The 22,465-nt window shown below is 36.1% G+C and overlaps 1 protein-coding gene across 7 annotated transcripts in view; it reads right to left on the bottom strand.

Annotated features, from left to right (window-relative positions):
• The window catches only part of FAT1 (FAT atypical cadherin 1), a 138,869-nt gene that overhangs the window by 18,762 nt on the left and 97,642 nt on the right, over nt 1–22,465 (bottom strand). For all 7 annotated transcript variants that reach the window (XM_067530618.1, XM_067530619.1, XM_067530613.1 and 4 more), the window contains exons 8-18: nt 21,879–22,154; nt 21,393–21,603; nt 13,273–17,340; nt 12,415–12,611; nt 11,202–11,355; nt 8,994–9,227; nt 6,982–7,371; nt 5,312–5,526; nt 4,742–4,879; nt 4,204–4,347; nt 1,084–1,281 (exon numbers count right to left, since the gene is read on the bottom strand). In XM_067530618.1, the coding sequence (XP_067386719.1) occupies nt 1,084–1,281; nt 4,204–4,347; nt 4,742–4,879; nt 5,312–5,526; nt 6,982–7,371; nt 8,994–9,227; nt 11,202–11,355; nt 12,415–12,611; nt 13,273–17,340; nt 21,393–21,603; nt 21,879–22,154 (6,225 nt within the window). The remainder of the gene's footprint in view (nt 1–1,083; nt 1,282–4,203; nt 4,348–4,741; nt 4,880–5,311; nt 5,527–6,981; nt 7,372–8,993; nt 9,228–11,201; nt 11,356–12,414; nt 12,612–13,272; nt 17,341–21,392; nt 21,604–21,878; nt 22,155–22,465) is intronic.

The raw sequence follows: 22,465 nt of genomic DNA, 5'->3' as shown, positions 1-22,465 counted from the left end.
AATCTTGATTCCTCTGTTCATAGTTTCTTATTTATCAGTCTATAGCTGAATTAAATAATATCTGATAAGACAGTGAAGAGTGATCTGATCTAAGGACACAGTCATCTAACAGACACAAAAAACATATTTGGGAAAACTAAGCTGTCAAAGAAAGTGAGGTTTATTAAGTTAGGCCATCTTGCCTTTATTATAGATTGCCTTGATAGCAGCTTGTTGGGTTAGTGATTAAGCCAAAGTATAAAAACCATCTGACACTTGAAAGGTTACAATCAGAGCCAGATTTTCAACTGGAGTAAAATCAGTGCAATTCCATTGACTTTAATAGAATCAATTAAATATGCTGATTTACACCAGATGAGAATCTAATCCATAGTGTGAAAACACTGTTACAATACGACATGTAAATTAGTATCCAATGTGTATCACATGAACCAAAACTGTATTGCTATTGTTCTTTTATAGAACCATGTGAAAAGAAGATTGTGCTATATAAAGGTATTTTTAATCAATAGATAATATTTCAGTGCTGCAATGCTGGGAAGCCTTTATTAAACCCTGTTATGGACATGTGAGCAATCTCTAGCTTATTCCTCCAAGGTTCAGTAGGAAGCCACACTGGGAAGAAAATGGGAAGGATGCAACAAGGCACGGCCCTCTACTACTACCAGTAGATGGTCTCAGGAACAGCACTGCAGATCTAGAGTCTGACTGCTTTCCCAGGTGGATGATTTGGGTGCAGTAACATGCCTGATAAGAAATGAAGGAGACGCAGATAGTCTTCTTGAAAACACACTCAAAATGGAGGGGTGGACAAAAGCCTTAGGACAAACGTTTGCTGTTTTTACTCTTCACTTATGCCTTAATCTTGCAAGGAAATCCACAAGGAAAGACTCCACGCCTGCTTGGAGTCCTACTGAGGTCAGTGGGATCTGATTGCAAGAGCTGGGACCTTAAATCACTACGTGGGATATATGAGTCTAGTCACACAAATGCAAATGGCCATCCTCCAACCACAGGGAAAAAGTGATCTGCGTAAGTAAACTGGTTAAAAACACAAACTGGCTAGAGATAAGTCTTTCCTACCTTAACATGGAGAAAATAATGGTCTTTCACTTTGCGTTTCAGTGCAACAGATGTGGTAAGCACTCCTTGCTGGTTAATCTCAAAAGCATTCTCTTCATTTCCAGTCAGGATTGCAAAGATGAAAGGTGGACCATTGTGAGAAGAATCCTTGTCTGTCACCGAGAGCTGCAGCACACTAAATCCAACAGGCTTGTTTTCCTATAAATGTATAGGAATGTTGCATTAGATAGTTTCATTATAACAATGTAATTAGTGAGAACTTTTTTCTCTTATGGAAAGGAATCCAAATCAGTGTAACTGGTGTCATAGTATTGTCAAATAACGGTTTGTTTTTTTACTTCCTGGAAAGTTTTCCAGTTCCTTTGGTGTTTAAAGGATGGCTTGGCCTTGAAATGCCAATCTTTTCTACCTTTGGACTCAATGAGGGCTGGTGCCTTTGGGTTAATTATTAACTCAGCAAAGATTTCAAATCTAACTAATGGCACCTATAAAAGATATTCACAGTCCCTACACACAGATGAGCACATGGACTCCTTTTCTCTGTTCTCCCTCCTGCACAAATAACCCCAAAGTGGGAGAAAAGGAGATGGGTCCCTGGGTCACAACCTTGCCCAGAGCTCCTAGTGGGGCAGAGGGTAAATGCCACACTTTAGCCCATGTCAAATGGCTCTCATGTGGAGATTTTTAAACTTTATTTCAAATAACCTCTAGTATGTGCATCACAGGGATGCAACACGGTTTATATATACCTGTAAACCAATTGGTCAGATTTGTCAACTATAGTTTAGTACATTCACTAAAATCTCCATTCCATTCTGGAAGATTATATACCATTTCTCCCAGAATATTTAAGTGTGGCAGCTGCGCACACTTTAATATACTGGTCAAATGATTGCAGCATAGGACCTCAGCAAAATGCCATCCATTAAAAAAAATACCACACTCACAAAAAACAAAAAAATACTCACACCATGCACCCTCTCTGTTTATCCACTTTTGAGCCCTTCCTCTACGGTTCTTAAAAAGAGCCATATTTTTAAACATGGATACCTAAAGTTGGGCACCTAAGTGGCCTGATTTTCAGAACCGCTAAGCACCTATGACTCCCACCTCATTTGAATCCAGAATTTTCCTTTTCATGGTACATTGTGGGTGGACTGGAGGGGGTTCATCATTCTCCATGAGGTACTCTGCCTTATTAGAGGGGAACGACATGGACACTCAGGTAATTCAGAATTCTTTCCCCCTCTCATCAGGCTATGGTGGGATGTTGGGGAAGAGAAAACTCTGTAGATGTACCTCAGCTGGCACAGGTAAGAGAGATGATGGGAACCAGTGATAGTCAGGAAACCAGGTTTCCCTTCTTGACTCTATGAATATTTACTGTGTGATCTTGGGTATGTATGTAGGTTAGGGCAAAAGTGTGGCTATAAAAAACTACCCACATTTTGGGGGTGAGGATGGCCTGTGCATTACTCCAAGAAACATAGTTTCAGGTTATTTTAAAAAAATATATTTAGGTGTCTAACTCCCACTGGTTTCAATTTACATACTTTCATAAAGCATTTTAAGAGCTTCGAACAAAAGTGCTATGTAAGGATGACTCACTGAATGAGTTTTGATGCCCTCATTCTGAGTGCTGATCAGTGTTGACCTGTACACTGTTGTCAGCAAGAGATTAGGTACCTGAGGGGCTGCTCTAATATATATCATTGGCATGAGGTCTTTAATGCATCTATCCTAAGTCCCTCTTACTTCCTGCAACATGGTCCGTATGTTGGGGAGAGGGGAATAGCTGGTGCAGGAGCTGCCTCCACCAGCAGGAAGTTCCCTGTCCTGAGTGAATTACCTGCTGGTCATTTGAGAATATGGCCCATTATTACCACCTTATAATGGAAAACTAAAGCTTATGTGTTGTTATAGATGAATTATACTTGTGGGGTAGCGCTCAGTTATTGGTTGACTAGTTCAAGTGAACGTATAACAATTACCTTGAATTATTTTTCATCTTTTTACCTGTTATCACTTAACATCCCCCACATCAAGGCCTAAGAATAAAAGCACTATGCTTAACTTAAGTGCTTCTCTTTCTCTCCCCTTTTTCCTGCAATTAAGCATTACCCTTATACCCTTCAATTGAGGGTTCTCTGTCAGACACTTTTTGTGAATATGGAGAACTTTGAGCACCTAACTATTTTTATTTTCATATGCAAGGACAAAGGCATAAACCACAGGAGCCAAACAGACAAGTTATCTATGATCAGCCATCAACAAGAGTGAAATATGGCTCAGGATTTCCCTAAATCATGAATACTTGCTTATTTAATCTCTTTTCCAGTGCCATTATGTCATGCGCCTGACATACACTTCAAGGGTATAACCATTTAAAAAAAAGTTTCTTATGATAGTAAATAACTCTCCAAAACAGTACTTTGTTATATTTTATTCTGAGTATTCCTGCTATCTCTGTTTCTTTGCTTCAAGACTTAAATTCCCAAAATATCAGTTCACATCTACCATCCATACCACATGAGATGTGAACAACATTTCCTTTACAGCTGCTAAGCATCATCTCTTAATCAGCCAAAGAGTCTGCTATGGAGCAACATGAAAGACTTCCTCATTTTTCACTTCTGCTGGGAGATGGGTGAACATGAATTAAATAATGGTCTGTGTGCAGGAGTACAGAGCATCTGCTTTACAATAACAGAGCAGCTAAAATATAGTTTTCTAAGCATAATCTCTATCTATGATTAGTAAAATATGTCAATTTGTAATGTATGTATTTTTAAGCTGTACTATATACATATGTTGACTGTTGTACAGTGTAACACAACATAAAAATATAATAATAATGCACATGTCAAGAAGCAACATACATCCTACAAATGAAGTATCGCTCTGCAACTTTTCTAACCAGGCTGCACAATACAGTGCTGATTTTGCAACCCTTATTTACACAGATAAATAATCCCATTTGTATTATTTCAGTTTTAAACAATAAAAACAACATAACATTTTCTTTCTGATTTTTGCAAAAATTTTCAAGTCACAGATTAACATTCAAAAACCGTATTTAGTTTGATCGTCATAAAATCTATAGTGCTATGTTTAGATTACCTGGATGATAACACTATAGTTCCCCTTTGAGAATACTGGAGGATTGTCATTTACATCAGATACATCAATGTTTACAGTAGTTGTATTGACTCTGGATGGGTTTCCATTATCTGAAGCTTGAACTGTCAAGGTGTACCCTGAAATCTTAAAAAAATAAAAATAAAAAAATAAAAATCCACACATCCATTAAAGAAAGAAAAAAGGTGATAAATTGAAGTATTTCTATTAATTCAGAAAGAAATATTTGAACCCACATAATACACTGGTATTTCAGATCAACAACAAAGCCCTAATATATATCATATACTATAATTAATAATAGACCCTTTAAAATCTGAATAAAACAAACGCAAACTAATGCCATAAACCGAGGGTGTCACTTTCTTTAAAGTGTCATAATTGAAAAAATTACATGTATCAATTTTAAAACACCTGAAGTCATCTGAATTTACATAAATATCCCCCCCCCCCCCAAAATGGCAGTCAGTTACCTGTATTTTAATCTAACCAACTGAATACAGAAGGGTATAAAACTTACCTCCTCTCTGTCTAGAAGTTTAGTCACTTTTACTTCACCCTTGGTAGGGTCAATTGTAAAAGGACTCCCCTGGTTGCCATCTATAATTGAGTAGTGAATGTGGTTGTTTGAAGGTCCATCAGCATCATCTGCCATAACCTAGAGGACATTATATTTTCATTTTAAACTGATCTAGGTAGATACTGGGGTTCTTTCAATAAACTCATTCTAATGAAAGGCACAGCTGTTTCAGGTCTAGCATATTACACAGTTCTCAAGGCAAAAATGTCAATATGACCAAAATGACCAAAGTCAGGTAAACTCATTTCCCTGGAATCTCTCTGCAAATGAAATCATAATTCATATAAATGGACTACAACAAGTACAAAATAATCTATACTTTCCCTATATGTTTTATACTCTCAGTTCTGAAAGTTTTCTTAAAAAGTTAACCATTTACTACATAGCAGTACCCATTCATTTGTGACCACCTTCAAATTACGTTTATTTCTCCAAGACAGAAACTATGAGTGTCATAACTGAATAAAACAGAGAAAAAAACAACCAACAAAAACACATGATAATATGTACCGTAATGACTGATTGTTCAACCATAGCATCCTCACTGATTACTGCTGTGTAGGTGTCTTGGCTGAACACTGGAGTGTTATCATTGATATCTGTTACATTAATATTCACTGTTACAACATCACTTAATGAAGGTGTGCCTCCATCTGTAGCTTCCACGGTCAAGTAATATTCATGGGAACTTTCATAATCTAGGCTTTCAATAATAAAAATGGCTCCTACAAAGAAAAAATCACATATTTTAATACTCTGATATTACTGTAGTACTACATATTATTACTTTTCAGTTTGTTTTAATTAATTTCCAAGTAGCTCAAGGACTTGATTAATCCCTGTGTTATACCAGTGTAAAATGAGAGCAATGAAATCAGACCTTAAAATATTTAGAAGCTGCTGCTGCTGTCTTGAAAAACTCTCAAATCCAACTCACATTTTCTGACTCTTACTTTCCTATGTATTTTTATTGCTAAGGATGTGTAGGAAAACATGTCCTATTTTCATTTTCCATCAAATTAAGTAAAATAAGTGAATCAACCTTTGATTTCACTTGCACAGAAACCAGCTTTGATTTCACAAATAGAAGAGTATTATGTCAAGTGTGTAGTAAGCAATGGGAGAAGGAGAACTGCCTGGTCTATATGTAGATTTTGTACCAGTAGAAATATTTTGATTGGGGGGTTATTGTTTTTTTTTTTAAACCAAAACTGTTGATTTAACACCTAGTACAGACACAGTTACACCTATATGAAGGTGCCTTATGCCAGCCTAGCTTATTTCCCTTCCCTTCCCTTCCCTAAGCACTTTTATACCCCTATAACTGCACATGGAGAGTGGGGAAGGAGTTGTATCATTTTAAAAATAGCCAAAGCAGTACAACTTTTGTGTGCAGATGAGGCCTTTGGAAAGAGAAACTCTTTTCCTTGAAAACACCCTTTGCAAAAACCTAGTGAATATATAAGAATTATGACGTAAGAAGAATTGAGGTATAAATTCCTCTTTATAAGTAAGTTTACTCTTTAAAGTAATAGTACTAAAGGGCAAAATTTTCAAAAGCACCTAAGTGACTTAGGCTCTGCAGTCCAACTGGCATTCAGTCCTAAAATCCTTCATCTTTAGGCTGGACAATTGATGGGTAACGTAGTTCTATCTTTCCCTAATGCCATACCAACTCTTCTATAATTACCATATCTGTGGACCAATGATTAATTTTTCTTGTCAGTTTAATCTCAGATCTTTCTTTTACAAAACCTGACCAATCATTTAGATTATACATAATGGCTTTTGTGAATAGATTATTATTTGTAATTATAGTTGTTTTTTGTTTGTGTGTTTGTTTTTTATTTTTGGAAAGGTGGAGAACAAACTGATTAAGAAAATTCTACTCTACTTTGTATAAGGGTATCCTAAATAGAAACTATAAAAAACATCACATACAGTTCATTTTTCATATTTAATTAACCTCCTTTCCAAGACTATTTTTAAACTAGTGCACCTCTTCAGCAGATGCTAACAAAACAGATCTGTCTAAGGTATCACTGACTTCACAGGACATATGTTTTGAATCTGTATGCTTGGCTAATCAGTTGCATGATGTGTTATAAAACCACATTGCTTGGTGAAAATGATACAGCTAAATATACGTGAACACGTGTTTCTGTTAATTCATCATTTACCTGTTGCTGAATTGATACTGAATTTTCCATGTTCGTTTCCACTGACTATTGAATAGGTGATCTCAGCATTGGCTTCAATGTCCCTGCTGGCAGCATAAATCTGAAGAACTTCTGTTCCAATTAAAGTATCTTCTGATACAGTGGCACTGTACTCTCTATACTCAAACACAGGTGGATTATCATTTATATCCAAAACAGAAATCACAAGACTACCCATAGAGGATAGCCTTCCAGGTAAACCCTGATCTAAAGCTTTTAAAGTCAAAGTGTACACTGCCTGCAACTCCCGATCCAAAGGCTTCTCCAACCAAACAATTCCAGAGAATTCATCAATAGAGAACTGTCCATCAGCAGAGTTCACTAGTGAGTAGCGAATCTTACGGTTCATCCCTGCATTTAAAAACAGAAGAGCTTTTATGGAACATGAAATGACAGCTAAAATGCATTGCTATAATAATTAATCTAGATAGCAATACAAATGAAAAAAAGTGTAAATGAAACACTGACATCCACATTTAAAGCAAATTTAACTGTCAAGAATAGAAGTTACTGATATTGTATAATCTGATTTAAACATTTTAAATTATAGATTCATGACTTCTACTACAGAAAGCGTGAAGTAGGTTTCTGTTTTATTCAGTCTGTAATATGAAACTACTGTGATTAGTAGTACAAATCTAATTATAACTTGAAAATGATAATTTCTACTTTTGAGGATTATATCCTTTAAAAATATTTTTATATATATAAGGGGCCAGGCTGCATCAAATAAATAGGCTCTGACCGAGTAAGATTATTTATGAGTCAAGCACACAAGATGAACAGAAATACGTTCTCTGGCAAGAGTTCTGTACTAAAACAACAACATAGCATTTTGTGCCATTCAGTTTGCTTATGAGCCCCATAGACTGATTAAGTGTGAAACTGGCTCTCTGCTGATACCTTCTATTATGCAATTTAGTTTTATTATAATGTATGATGTTTTCCTAGCACTGAGGCAGTACCAAACATTATAACTTGACCATCAAGAGTTGACAAGTATGTGATGATGTTATACCCTTAAACACAGAAATCATATGCTTCTGTAAATCTTCTTTTGAGTTTATAAGCACAAATGCACATGATTGCATGTTCTTTTTAATATCACATTCAGGTCATATTCGCATAACACTTTATAGCAAAACAATGAACAACAAATAACTTATCTCAATACCACTGCATATCTTATAACAGTAAAATTAACAGACCTGTATTGTATGATACTGTTATGGTCTATTAGACTGAGGGTCACGTTTTCAAAATGCGAATTCTGTTAGCAGATACTCGCTCAAGTACACAGCGTCTGATTACCATTTTGCTGAAATCAGGACTAAGCTAACAGACTTACAACATTGTAAAATTAGTATATGTGACAGGACGCAGTTTGTCAGAAAATATAGATTCATTGAAATCTGAAGTTTCTCAGGTCTAGGATAGAAATTCTCATCAAAACCAGAGAGAGGGAAGAACCCACCCTAGAACAGCCAATAGCCTGGTGCTTAGGGTACTCACCTAGATGTTGGAGACCCAGATTCCAGGCCCTTCTGAATCAGGCATAGCAAGGACTTAAACAAGGGTCTTCCACTTGCCAGATGAGTAACCTAACTATTTGAGGGGGTGAGGGGCTTTCTTCATCTCTCTCTTTCCGCTTTTTCACAAAAAAAATTCAAAAGATTTTGATTTCATCCCAATGTGTAATGGGAAAAATGTTTGAAGTTTGAAAATTTTTTGCTGAGTGGGAAAACTGTATCCTGCCCCACTCTGGATACAGGCACAAGTGCATACTTTCAAAGCTACTAAGATGAAAATTGTATTGAATTTACTAGAACTACACATATCATTTAGAGACCTGATCCTGAGAGTTACTAGACACGTGGAAGTCCCACTGAAAGACACATCTAAGTCTCTGTGAGCTAACGATTACCATACTTTTTGAGGCCATGGAAGAAGAAGTATAGTTAAGTAACGTGTACCTGCATCCGCATCTGTAGCCTGCACTCTTGTCAATGGTGTTTTAGGCTCAGTGTTTTCAAACACTGTAATGGAGTAAGGATCAGCTGTAAACTGTGGGGCATTATCATTCACATCTTCTAGAGTAAGAATAATATTAGCCTCGCAGAATCTTCCTCCTCCATCTGTGGCCTTGACTAACAGATTATAAACTGCTTGCTGCTCATGATCAAGTGGTGCTAATGTTTTCAGTTCACCTATAAACAGAACGACAAATGTAAAATAAATGGATTTACTTGAGTCACCAGAATTGAGTATCCCATAACGATTTGTAATATTATGATGTTTTTATAAAAAACTTTTTTACTCACAAAAAGCTAAATAACAATTTTCCATGTGAGGATAATTTTGTCAGTGGTTGAAACAACAGCTGTACCAAACGAGCCCCGTATTGGGCAAAACATGTCGGCAGCCGTCTTTTCAGTTTTTAAAGGTTAAACATGGAAATCTTTTGCTTTTTAAAAAATCCTTCTGAAATTACAGTTGACCAAATGTACATTACCCAATAACACAAAATATATACATCTATGTCCACACTTGCATACATGATAGTGCATAATGTATTATTTGGAAAAAAAGACATTTTAAATAAAATAAATGTTTGGATCCTTGCTTTAATGAAATGCAAAGTTAGAAAAAATGTATGACATATTATCCTGGGGGCAAGGAAAAAAGATGGTCACGTGAAAGTTACAAATGTTGTGAGGTGGGAGATGGCGGCAGCTTCATTTTGTACTAAAGCCTAAAGTGAAAGATTTTTGCTAGTTATTTGGTAGGGGAGACCTATCCTTTGCTCAAACACCTATGAAATCCACAAGCTCCTCTCTCAGACCATTTAGTTGTAATCCTTGCATGACTGCCAACCTCACGCTCCAGCACTCAGTGATGTCTCAGAGCAATGTCTCCACACACCTAAAGAGATATTGGTCACCTCACAAACCCACCCCAGAAATCTAAAACTAACTGTTCAGTTTGCAAGGATTCCTTTCTACACCAGCTCTGAACTTATATAACTAGAACACAAGCAAAGCAAACTGTAGAGACAAAACTTGAAAAGCACAATCTGTCTTACCATCTGGAAATCAGATGTTTCTTTGACCACTGGACTCCCATTACTCTTGGCTCCCTCCCTGTGACTCCACCATTTTCTTTGCTTTATTTTTGTCACCCCGTGCTTCTGCACCACGCATTGCATTGGATTGGAGAGTGAGAATCTTAGGCCACCAAAGTGGTCCAGCTTGGCCTAACTCTCGCTTAAGTAGTTCTGAGTGGCATGAAAACCAACCAGTAAGAGTGTGATGGAATGCAGACTACTCAGTTAATGCTTCCAAGCAAGTCTGAGGTGGTCCATCCTATTTAATTCCCTGCCACTAGCTGCAAAAGCTTTGTGTGTACAGCAAGATTTAGATCCAGCCAGATGGTAAGCCACCAGAATCTGACTGAAATGAAACTTACTATTTTTCAGGTCAAAAGCACAGCATTATGGCTAGTAACCAATACATTAAATATGAAAAAGAACAATATTTCATGCATCCTTTTACTCTGAACTTCTTTGGCATAGAAGTTTGATAGCAATTGAAGAAACCTGACCTTTGGCTTTAAGAAGTTTATGTTCTTATTAAAAAAATCAAAAATGGTCATACTTTGTGAGACTAATAGTCCATCTAGTCCAGTATCCTGTCTTCTGACAGTGGCCAGTGCTAGATTCTTCAGAGCGAATGAACAGAACAGGGAAATTATCAAGTGATCCATACCCTGTCGTCCAGTCCCATCTTCTGGCAGGCACAGGTTTAGGACACAGAGAGAGACGGGTTGTGTCTTTGACCATATTGGCTAATAGCCATGGATGGACCTATCTTCCATGAACTTATCTAATTTTTCTGAACTCATTTATAACCTTGGCCTTCACAAAATCCCCTGGCTATGAGTTCCACAGATAAATTGTGTGTTCATTTCTTTATTTCTTCTCTGCATATTGAATGTTTACCATTTTCCTCTAAAACAATTTAGCATAATTAACATTCTAAAAATGAATAACATTCATTTTTGTGCATGAAGGTTGATTTATTTAAGTATAAATAGTTACATATGTTTTAGTTAGTTATAAAATAATTTTATGAAAAGGCAGTGTCTGCAGTTCTATATGTAATATTATATATTATGAATGTTACCTGTGTCGGGACTGAGCTTGAATTTTTCTGCTCCAGTGCCATGTAGCATATAAGTAATTTCTGAGTTGGAACGAATATCTGCGTCTGTAGCAGAGACCTGCATGATCAGTTTGCCAGGAGGGGCGTCCTCTGGAACAGTATCAGTGTATAAAGCCTAAAAGGTTTTAAAGTAACATTGAAAGAGTAAAAGTGTATTAAAGAAGTGCTACTTAATAGGGATGGGGAAAAGAGGACAGGGACAGATGAAATTATGTTTGATGTTAGGGGATTCTGGAATATGAGCATTGAACCACAGGTCGAAGCACCTGAAAATGATTAAGATGGGATTTTCTAATTATTCAGTGAGGTAATTAATTATTACCGACATTCACAATCTCAAGGATTCTGTGTGCCAAGGCACAGCCAAGAGCTCCAAACACCTGAACATATGATTAATTATTTCCTGACATCCACACCCCTTGTGTTGTGAATTTCATTCAACTTCCTATCTCAAGCTATTGATAGGTCATATTGCCCAAAAACACAAAACAAACAGGCTTTAAAGACATAGATGAGATCTCATAGATGAGATGGCAGAAGTAAATTTTTAGGAGAGAATCAAAAGTGGCAAGGGAGATGACTTTGTCAGCAAGCTTGGGGATACATATGGATTACAGAGTTCTAGGACTTTGACAGTGCAATTTCCCTGGCTGTACAACCCTTCCACTCCTATCAAGGAAAGCTCCTGCATCACTGAGCACAGCACTCTTTTAACACCACCTCCATTAGGATGTGTACAGCAGTATCATCCTGCCAAGTCCAGGGGACTTCTTTGGAGACACACTTCCTCTGGAAATAAGTTGTCACTGCCATGGTAGCAGCATAAAACATGGTCTCTCCTTGCTCTATCTTTGTAATGCCTTCATTAACATCGGAAATGAAGAACTGAAATTCAATTCATAGTATTCTGATCCTCCACACAGCAGATGTGCAGGTCACTGAGTCAGCCCTAGGAGTTTTTAAATTATGGTTTACCCAAGAGACCACCCTTATTCAGCAACTTCTTGTCTTAGTGGCCCAACATACATTTCAGCTCCACATTTATTAGAAAGTCACCTCCATAAAGCAACCAATTTTTGTCAGTCTCTTGAGTGGTTGCCTAAGATAAAGAGGATCTTTACAATGAAAGTGTACATACACTGAAAATGGCTGCTCATGTAAAATTCAAGCCTACCTTTTCACAAACAGGACTGTTGTCATTAGCATCTAGGACTTTAACCTCAACCACAGCTTTTGTTGCAAAGGTCCCATCAGTAGCTGTAATATTTAGAAGGTAGTTGTCCTTTTCTTCCCTGTCCAGAGGTTTTCTGACATAGACTTTCCATTCATTCTGTATATTTTCAATTGCAAATTGTCCAAAAGGATCACCTCCTAAACAGTCAAAAAATATGTCATTCAAGAAAAAGAAAAAGAAAAAGAAAGAGTGATAATTCTACTATTTAGGAGAAAAGAAAAATCTTTAAAAAACCCAACCATCACCCATAACGGCTTTTATTAAAAAGAAAATTTTGATTTTTTTGGCAAAAATAGTATTTTAAATCAGGTTTTAAATAAACATACATACAAAGAATTTAAGTGCACTCAGTATTAGCTATTAATGTTGCCATGGTGATTAATGTAGTATTACAACATATCTAAACAGTTACACTAAACAGGAAAAAAAATTAAAAATCTATTGAAGATTAATTTAAGCTATATTCTATCTATCATATTATGGAATTTTTGTTTGATTTTTATTGCACTATTTCCATGTAAGTATCTCCTCCTATAGATATAAATATCACAAAAACAAAATGCATTCTAATGAAACCATTTTTAAGCAAACTACATAAAAGAAAAATGGTGCATCTTGATGGCTTTTGAAATATTTTAAAAACTTAGTTTTGTCTGAATTATTTATAATGCATTTAAAAAAAATTCTTGCCTCATAGATGTCCCATTTCAAATATGTTTTAATCTTTTTAAAGCCTAAGTGATACTTCACTTCATTGTAGCTTTTTAACTCAAGTTAATACATGTTTTAAATTTTTACCTGTAACATAATAGGTGACTTGTCTGTTAGATTCTTCTGTATCAGCATCAGTAGTACTTAAGATAGCAACCACACCACCAGGGGGATCATCTTCACTAACTGTCCCTTTGTATATCTCCGCAGTAAAGCGTGGAGGATTATCATTCACGTCCGTAACAGTAACTTCAACAACTGTCACAGAAGACAACTGAATTTTTTCACCACGATCAGATGCAACCACTGTAATTTTGTACTTATGCCGCTTCTCGTGGTCAAGCTCTTTGAGGGTGGTAATCCAACCTGTTTCCATGTTTATGGCAAAAAACTCTGTGATTTCCAGTTCTTGTGATGGATCTAAACTATACGTAACCTGTCCATTGAGTCCTGAATCCAAGTCAGTTGCTTTCACTTGGATGACTCTTGTTCCACTTGGCATGTTTTCCACAATGAATGCTTCATATGGACTGGACTCCAAAACTGGTTTATTGTCATTTGCATCTTTTATCTGAATGCTTACATCTACTGAGGAAACAACATTATAACCTTCATTCATACACTGTGCTAGCACTGTGAACTGATACCACTTAGTTGTCTCATGATCAAGACTCTTCTCAAGTTTCAATCTTCCATTTTGTCGGTCAATCACAAAGCATTCATCCCTATTGCTTTCAGGAGTGTTCCCTTTAATCAGAGTGTAAACTAATGTCTGATTATGCTCTGCATGTATAATATCAATCACAGCTCCAATAGGAATGTCCTCTGAAACAGTATAAGAATAAAATGGCTCTGCAAATCTTGGAAGAGTCACTTCTGGTGGGAGTATTCTAATATAGATAGGAACAACTGATTGTTTTTGGGGGGAACCACAATCCATTGCTTTAACAAAGAAAGTTAGAAACTCATTTTCTAAACCAATTAAGCTTTCTTTTGTAGTAATTACACCAGACAAACGATCAATTTCCAAATTCTCGTTAACACTTTCAGACTCTGCTTCAATTGAATATGTAATGTCTGCATTTGTACCCTCATCAGCATCAGATGCCAAAACTTTAGTGATAGATGTTCCTCTTGGAACATCAGATCCAATATTCACTTCATACTCTGTTGCTCGGAATTGAGGTGCATTGTCATTATCATCTGTGAGTATCACATTAACACTGCAAAAAGCAACTTTTCCTCCAGCATCTTTGGCCATTAGACGAATAGAAATTACTTTTTCTGTTTGTGTTTCACGGTCAAGCTTTTCAGAGGTAAATATTTGCCCTCTCTCATTAGTATAAAATCTATCTTTGGCAAAGTCATTTACAATATGATAAGTGATTTGGCCATAAGTCCCTGAATCTTCATCTGTCACTTTCACTTCAGTAACCAAGGTATGCAATGGAGCATTTTCAGCTAATTCCACTTCATACTCATTCTGACTGAAAACAGGGCTATGTAAATTGGCTCCAGTAACAGTTATCTGTACTTGAGTTGAACTTCTAAAGACCCCGTCAGACACAGACACATTAAGATTGTAAAGAGGCTTCAGGGTGTGTTTGCGTAGGTTTGAGATGGAGATGATGCCAGTTTTGCTATTAATTACAAAATTCATGTGATCATTGCCTGTCAGAATGGAATATTCCAGTTTGTCTACATCTGAACTGTCTGCATCTGAGGCTTGTACACAGGTTACAAAGTGTCCATGGGTAGCCAGTTCATTAATTTTAGTTTCATAAAGCAGTTGGTTAAATAATGGTGGGTTATCATTGAGGTCAGTTATACTGACAGTTACAATGATGTCACTGCTCAGTGGGGGCATTCCACCATCTACTGTCCTTACTAGTAATTTGTGTTGCTGAGTCTGTTCATAATCCAAAGTTCTTGCTGTCAGAATGAGCCCACTGCTGCTATCTATGTGGAAATACTCGTGACTCTTGCTATTATTCTCAACCAAGTGATAGAAAATCCTTCTGTTTGTTCCAGAATCAGCATCTGTAGCACTAACTTGTACAACAGATGTTCCAATTACAGATGCCTCAGAAAGGATTGCAGCATAAAATTGCTTTGTAAACAGAGGAGGATTATCATTTATATCTTCCACTATTATATCTACAAACACCTCAGCATGAGCCCCAGTTAGTGAGTCAGTTGCTCGTATGCTCAGTTTATAGGCGGGATGGGACTCAAAATCTAGAGTGGCAACAACAATTATAACTCCAGTGTTGAAGTTGATAGTAAACTGATTGAAAGGATCTCCATCTGTGATACTATAAAACACTTTAAGTCCTTCTGGGCTGTTTGCTTGTACATGGATAACAGGGCTATGCAACTGGATGTTTTCAGGTATCTCCGCACTATAGAAAGGCTTTTCAAAAACTGGCATGGCTTTATTCATAACGGTAACTGGGACTATAACTTCAGCAGAAAAACTTGGTTCTCCTCCATCTTTTGCCACCACTGTGACAAGATATTCCTTATTTAGCGTGTCCAGTTCAAACTGTCTCTTGAGTGAGATTTCACCAGTGGGCCCAATTTGGAAGTGTTCATGATGTTCTTTAAGGTAATAATGTACCTCTCCATTACTCCCTATATCTTTATCTATTGCTGTAACACATCGAATAACATGGCCTACTTCAGAGTCTACTTTAACAGCAGCATAATATGGAAGATTGACAAAAACTGGAACATTATCGTTTATGTCTTCTATTGTGACCTTCACCACAACATGTGCAACTACTGATGGTTTATGCTCTTCTGTCACCTCTACCACTATATCAAAAGATTCTTGTTGTTCACGATCAAATGGTATTCCTGTGGTTGAAAGAACTCCTGAAGTGTAGCTGATTTTAAATCTACTGTCTGGATTTAGAATATGATAAAACAAAGGCTCATTTATTTGATTCCCTACAGCAGTAATAACAGCTATTGTTTTCGCCTCAGTGGAGTTCTCTTGTACTGTTGCAAAGTAGGAACTCTGTGTGAACTTGAGTTGACTGGCTTTGCTTTCCTTCACATTAATTTTTACAGATGCAGTGCTTGCAAATCTCCCATCAGATGCTCTGACTGTTAATTCATATCTGCTTCTTAATTGAGTTGTATTTTGTACTGTTATAGTTCCAGTCTTAGGGTCTATTGAAAATTTGTCTCCAATGTTACCTTCAGTGACAGAATAAATTAGTTGTGAAAAAGGTCCTGAATCAGCATCTGTGGCATTTACGGTGATGACTTTCACTCTTTTATATGTAGGCACCAAAAGGGATGTCTCATACAAATCTTTTGAAAACATGGGAGGGCAATCATTGATATCAATTACATAAATAGTAACATTAGCTGTGTATTCTGCAAATAAACGTGGTGTCCCCATATCATGTACTTGTACGGAAAAGTGGAAAATGTTTGTCTCTTCATAGTCCAAACTCATTATGGTACGAATGGCACCAGTGCTAGAATCAATGGCAAAATACTTGTGGACAGATGGTTCAACAATTTGATAAACGAGCAAAGCATTTGATTCTTTATCGGCATCTGTAGCTCGAATTACTAATGGGATATTCTTGTCAGTTAGAACTACACTGTTAATTGAAGCTGATTCACTTATGAGTCCTGTATATTCTGACTTCATAAAAACTGGTGAGTTGTCATTTTCATCCCGAAGATGCACCAAAACAGTTGTATTAGTAGATAACCCAGCCATGTTGGTTCCCTGAACAGTTAGCATGTAAAAAGACAAAGTTTCAAAATCAAGTATCTTCTTAGAGGTGATGACACCAGAGTTTGGATTGATATCAAAGGTATCACCTACATTACCATCTTTTATCTGATACACTACAGAAGACTGACTATACGCAGTAACCATTCCAACAAAACTTCCAATATTGGCACCTTCAGTGACTTCTGTAGAATATTCCTTCAGTGTGAATTTTGGTGAAGCATTATCAGAAATTGTGACAAAGATATGCACAGAAGTTATTTCACTCATTGGAGGATTTCCTTTATCTGTTGCTTTCACCATCAAATTATACTCTCCTTGGTTATTACAATCTAGTTCTTTTGCAATTCTAATAATGCCCAAGATGGGATCGACAGTAAAAGAATTTCCAATATTCCCTGCAGAGGAAAGAACAAAACAAAAGAAAAAGTTAACAATGAACGACAAAGATAAATGTACAAAAAATTAATAGTCTGTGCCCAGCTGGCCATATACTAAAAAAATGGGTACACGCTGAAAAGCAAGGGAGGTATTAATGTTTTTTAATTTTAATCTAAAAGAATTTCTAGTCATCTGGGATTTTCCTATAAAGATTTGTTAGCACTAACTTTTGTTTTATTCTAAAATACTTTGCTTTCACATAACCGGGAAAGTTGTCCAGGCCTAAAATAAAATGCAGAAATGTAGATTGTATTAAAACATGCCAAGTTTTCTATAACCTTCAAAATTACAGGTGATGTTGCTTCTTTAAATCAACCTTTCTAATGAGTTCAAGCAGCCATTAAATCAGCAGCAAATCAAGTAGCCATTAAATATAAAAATATATATATTTAGGAACTGATATTAGTAGCACTATAGTTATATTTTAGGAACTAAAAATAATTGCCGTGTCTGTGGGAAAGAATAGTGCTTTTAATGCACCTCAATTAATTGTTAATGCAAATGTCCTTTAAATCATTACTTCTAAATTAAAGATTCCTTGGTGAATTAGACACTGTGGAATCCCTCAGTAATTTGTGAACATCATTCAGAGCATTTATGAAAAAAATGACATGCCAAATAATACGTAACAGTGAACTGACTAAGTTATTTGAGGTTACTACGAGTATCAGACAAGGATGTCTTATGTAACCCACACTCTTTTTATTAGTAGTGGACTGGGTAATAAGAAAGGCAATTGAACAATCTGAGTATACAATGGAATTTCACAAAGAAGTTAGAGAACCTTGATCTTGCAGATGACATCAACTTGCCCACAGAAACAAGCAAGCCAAAACAAATGATTTCCAGAGTTGAAAATCAACACAAAGAAAATTAAAATCATGAGACTCAAAACACAACAAGAAACACCAACAACACTTTCTGGGCCTAACAAAGAAGAGGTCTGATATTTCACATATTTTGGAATCATTACAACAGGTGAAACTGATGAAGACATTAAAGCAAAATAGTGAGAGCTAATCAAGTCTTTGTAACTCTAAAGCTGAGCTAAGAGAAACAGAAACCTTGCCTTCCAAACTAAACTTTGAATATTTAACACCATTGTAAAGTCAGTTTTATGATAAGGCACTGAAACTTGGAATTTTATTAAGACCTTACTATCTAAATTTGAAGTTTTCATAAACAGATGCCTTAGACAAATCCTCAGTATCAGATGGACAGAAAAAAAAATCACAAATGAAGAATTCTGAAGGAGAATGAAACAGAAATTGATAGGACAGGAAATTATGGAACAAAATGGGAATGTCTAGGACTTACATGGATGAAAGACCCAAATAACATAACAAGACAGGCATTGGACTGGAACACCAGGACAAGAGGTGATGAGGGAGACCAATGGATAATATGGAAACACATAATAGAAGCAGAATTGAAAGTTATCCAAATGACATCAGAATAAGCTAAAACTGCAGCAGGAGACTGGCAAAGATACAAAGCAGTGATGAAGGCATGGAATAGAGAGCAAAAGAACTAGAGCAAACATTTTATCCCCTAAATTGCTACTAATTAATAGGTTAATGCTCTGTGCTAAAAATGACAAATTTCTGTATATTACCAATTGCAATTTGATATATAACAGCTGAAAACAAGTGGTTATGAATAAGCCCTTTAAGAAAAGAAATTGTAATGGATTTTATAGCCTATAAGATTTCAACACATGCACTGAATTAGACTAGAATTTGTGGTTCCTTAAAAGTTTAATTATGGAGGACAGCAAATATAGCGAATATTACTAAACCCATGTTCTCAACAGGGAAATATTTTATTTAAAATGTTTGAATTATGCATGTGAGTAGGCAGTTGATATTATCTTTTCTGTTAGTTAAGGCTCTAAGCACAGTGACATTCTTAGAATATCCCATTACAAATCCCATCAGCCATTACAAGCATTTAAGGAATGCTCATTTCATATGCTTAGGACATCAACCCTAATGCTTCCTGGTGGTGGACAATTCTATAAAAATCTTAACTAAGATACAGTTTAACATTTAGTCCAACAAAAATCTGGAGAGATGGGGTGAGGGGAGACGAGAGAGAATGTTCAAACTCTCTTCTTGAAATGCTTTGGCACTCAGAATGGAATGCACTGTTGATCTAGGTAAGCCAAGAGTAGAGTTTCATGAACACTTAGATATTGCCTTAGGAAACACGTAATATTTATACAAATAATAGAAGACAATTGATACATTTAAAGGAATTTATCATAAGTTTAAGGTTTTCCTCCTTAGAGCATCATAATCAGAAATTTGCTTTAAAAATTATGAAAATAAAGCATGTATTATATTATAGTTACAATGGCTTTTCATATTTGAATGAAATTGCAGCAACAGGAATATCTTTTCAAATTATAATAATGAATCTATATGGTTTAAAAATCCTTTTATGTCTGGAACAAAATACTTTGTCACATACAAAATCATATCTTAATCACAGAGTTTGGGTATTTTTTGCACTTTTAAATAAAGTTTCAGATGCTTGATACTGATTTTTGTTTTATAACACTTTGTAAAGCTAGAAAATAATTTAGCTCCATTTTTTTTTAATTGCTAACGTAAACTCCGAGCATATTCATTTTGCAGCATGTAGTGACTGGATAGTTCAGGAGCTTGGCAATGGGATATGGAGCCATTCATGTCTAATTCATTAGGGTTACCAAAAGACATTACCAACTGGTGGATGCTGGATAGACCAAATGAAATGAATTAGTGACATCAGTCTAGTTCCTATGGCATTCAGTTCTTAAAATTACTATCATTACCACTGTGGGCACCTCAGGAGAGAAGCCAGCAAGACAGGCCTTGGACTGAAGAAGCATGTAAAGTGAACTACCACCACCAATGATCTCCCCATGTAAGGGTGAGAAACACTGGCAAGTCAGGGTGGGGAAGCCTGCTGTCCATGCTCTCACTGCTTTGTGGATAAATGGAAGACATGTAATTAATTAAATAAAGGAATGGACAAAGTAATGTCTTAAAAGAGATACTGTGAGGTTAAAAATAAGTGGTCGAACCCTAGATTCTGTTTGCATGAAACAGTTGCAAATCCAAGTTAACTGGCTACCCAAGGATTTGTGATTTTTTTTCTGTCCATCTGATATTGAGGATTTGTCTAAGGCAGCTGTTTATGAAAACTTTGAATTTAGATAGCAAAGTCTGAATTTAGATAGCAAAGTCATAATAAGATTCCAGGATAAGATAGTAAAGTCTTAATAAGATTCCAAGTTCCAGATCGTAAGACTGACTTTACAATAGTATTAAATATTCCAAGTTGAGTTTGTTTCTCTTAGCTCAGCTTTAGAGTTACAAAGGCTTGACTAGCTCTCACTATTTTGTATAACAAACTCCCACCCCTTTTAAAACCACCTCGTAGTGGGGGATAGCTTGAGAGCCGCTACATCTCCTAGGCTGAAACCAATCAGTGCTCCATGGATTGCAGGAACATGAAGGTGATTTAAAGTGACCTTTGTGCACTCCACCTGTATGTTGTAACACACATCAAAGAGCCAGTTCCAGGAGTCTGGCCCAATATTTTTTAGTTAAACCGTTTACTTATTTATTTTACAAAATACACCTTAGGTAATTAAATTAAAATGCATTTAAAATCTAATTTACTTTTCACTAATTATAATATTTATGCTCCCTTAAGAGTAATGTTTTTTCAATTTTCTCCTCTTGGACAGCAAAAAACAGATGAGTTAGTTTCATACTTATTTCTATTTGGTTCCTTGTCATTTTCACTTTAAGGTGCTCAATAATAATGTGAAATAATGTTTAGGATGTAATAATATGTCTATTTGAATTTGTGGGTTTTTTATAGAAACATTATAGAAACATTTATATTAGCCTTTGATTTTTAATTGCCTTTTTTAACATACTTACATTTTAGGCCAAATATGACCAGACAAAGTCAATTTTAAACTACATAAGGATTTACGAGACTGATGATATACCTGATTCAATAGAGTACACAATTTCTGCATTTTTCCCTTTGTCCTTGTCTAATGCGATTACTTGGAGTACCGCTGATCCAACAGCTGCTGACTCATATACCCGTCCCTCGTAGGAAGAGCTGGTGAACCATGGTGCATGATCGTTTGTGTCACTAACATTAATGACAATTCTAGCAAAGTTGCGCTTGACAGGAACATCTTGATCTCGCACCTAAAACAATAAAACACATTATTAATAATTAGCACCAGGCTTTATTAACACTATTACTAATCCAATTTGTGAGAGGGTGCATTACAAACAGCAGAATTATTAATAGGCCTCGATCCTTACCATTTAAATAAATCAGACTACTCAACGAGTGTAAGGATAAGCACATATGTAAATTTTTACAGGATCAGGATCTAAATGTATATCAAAAGCATTCTAACTGTAGTGGAAAAGGTAAGCATGTTGTCTGTTGCAGAATAACAGGTATGTTTGTTTACCATCACTGTAAGAATATGTTTGTGGATGGCCTCATGATCCAATTTTTCAGAAGTATAAAGAGAGCCGGTTCCAGGATCCAGACGGAATTTCTTGAGACTGATGGGATCAATGCTACTCTGTATTGTATAAATTAGTTTATTCTTCTCGTCTCTGTCGGTGGCACTGACTTGCAAAATTTCTGTCTGTGGTACTGTGTCCTCAGGAATAATGACTTCATATTTTGAGGTGGAAAACTGAGGCCTGTGGTCATTTGTGTCTATCACTTTAATGTATACCTGAAATGATACAATTGAAAAAAGATCATGCTGATAAATATCGGTGAAAATACAGAAGAAAACAAGACACTCAGGAATGAGGAGGGAAAAAAGATGCACAGAATAAAACCAGAAGTCCAGACAGTTAAAAATCTTTAAGGAGAGGTTTCTTAAATGAAAACCATTTGTGTATACTATACAATGAAAATAAAGTTTACTTATTCTACAGTAACTGTGGTTCTTTGATATATTATAGTCCGTGTGGATCGTGCTGTAGGTTTTCACATGCCTAATTGGCAGAATCTCAGTGGGGAAACTATGGCCAGATTTCA

Source organism: Emydura macquarii, unplaced genomic scaffold, assembly GCF_026122565.2.
Source record: "Emydura macquarii macquarii isolate MOO-44397 ecotype Brisbane River unplaced genomic scaffold, CSIRO-AGI_Emac_v2 contig_3108, whole genome shotgun sequence".
In the NCBI taxonomy this organism is placed as follows: domain Eukaryota; kingdom Metazoa; phylum Chordata; order Testudines; family Chelidae; genus Emydura; species Emydura macquarii.
Note: the sequence above shows the minus strand (reverse complement) of the source record. Positions and strands in the feature narration are given on the sequence as shown.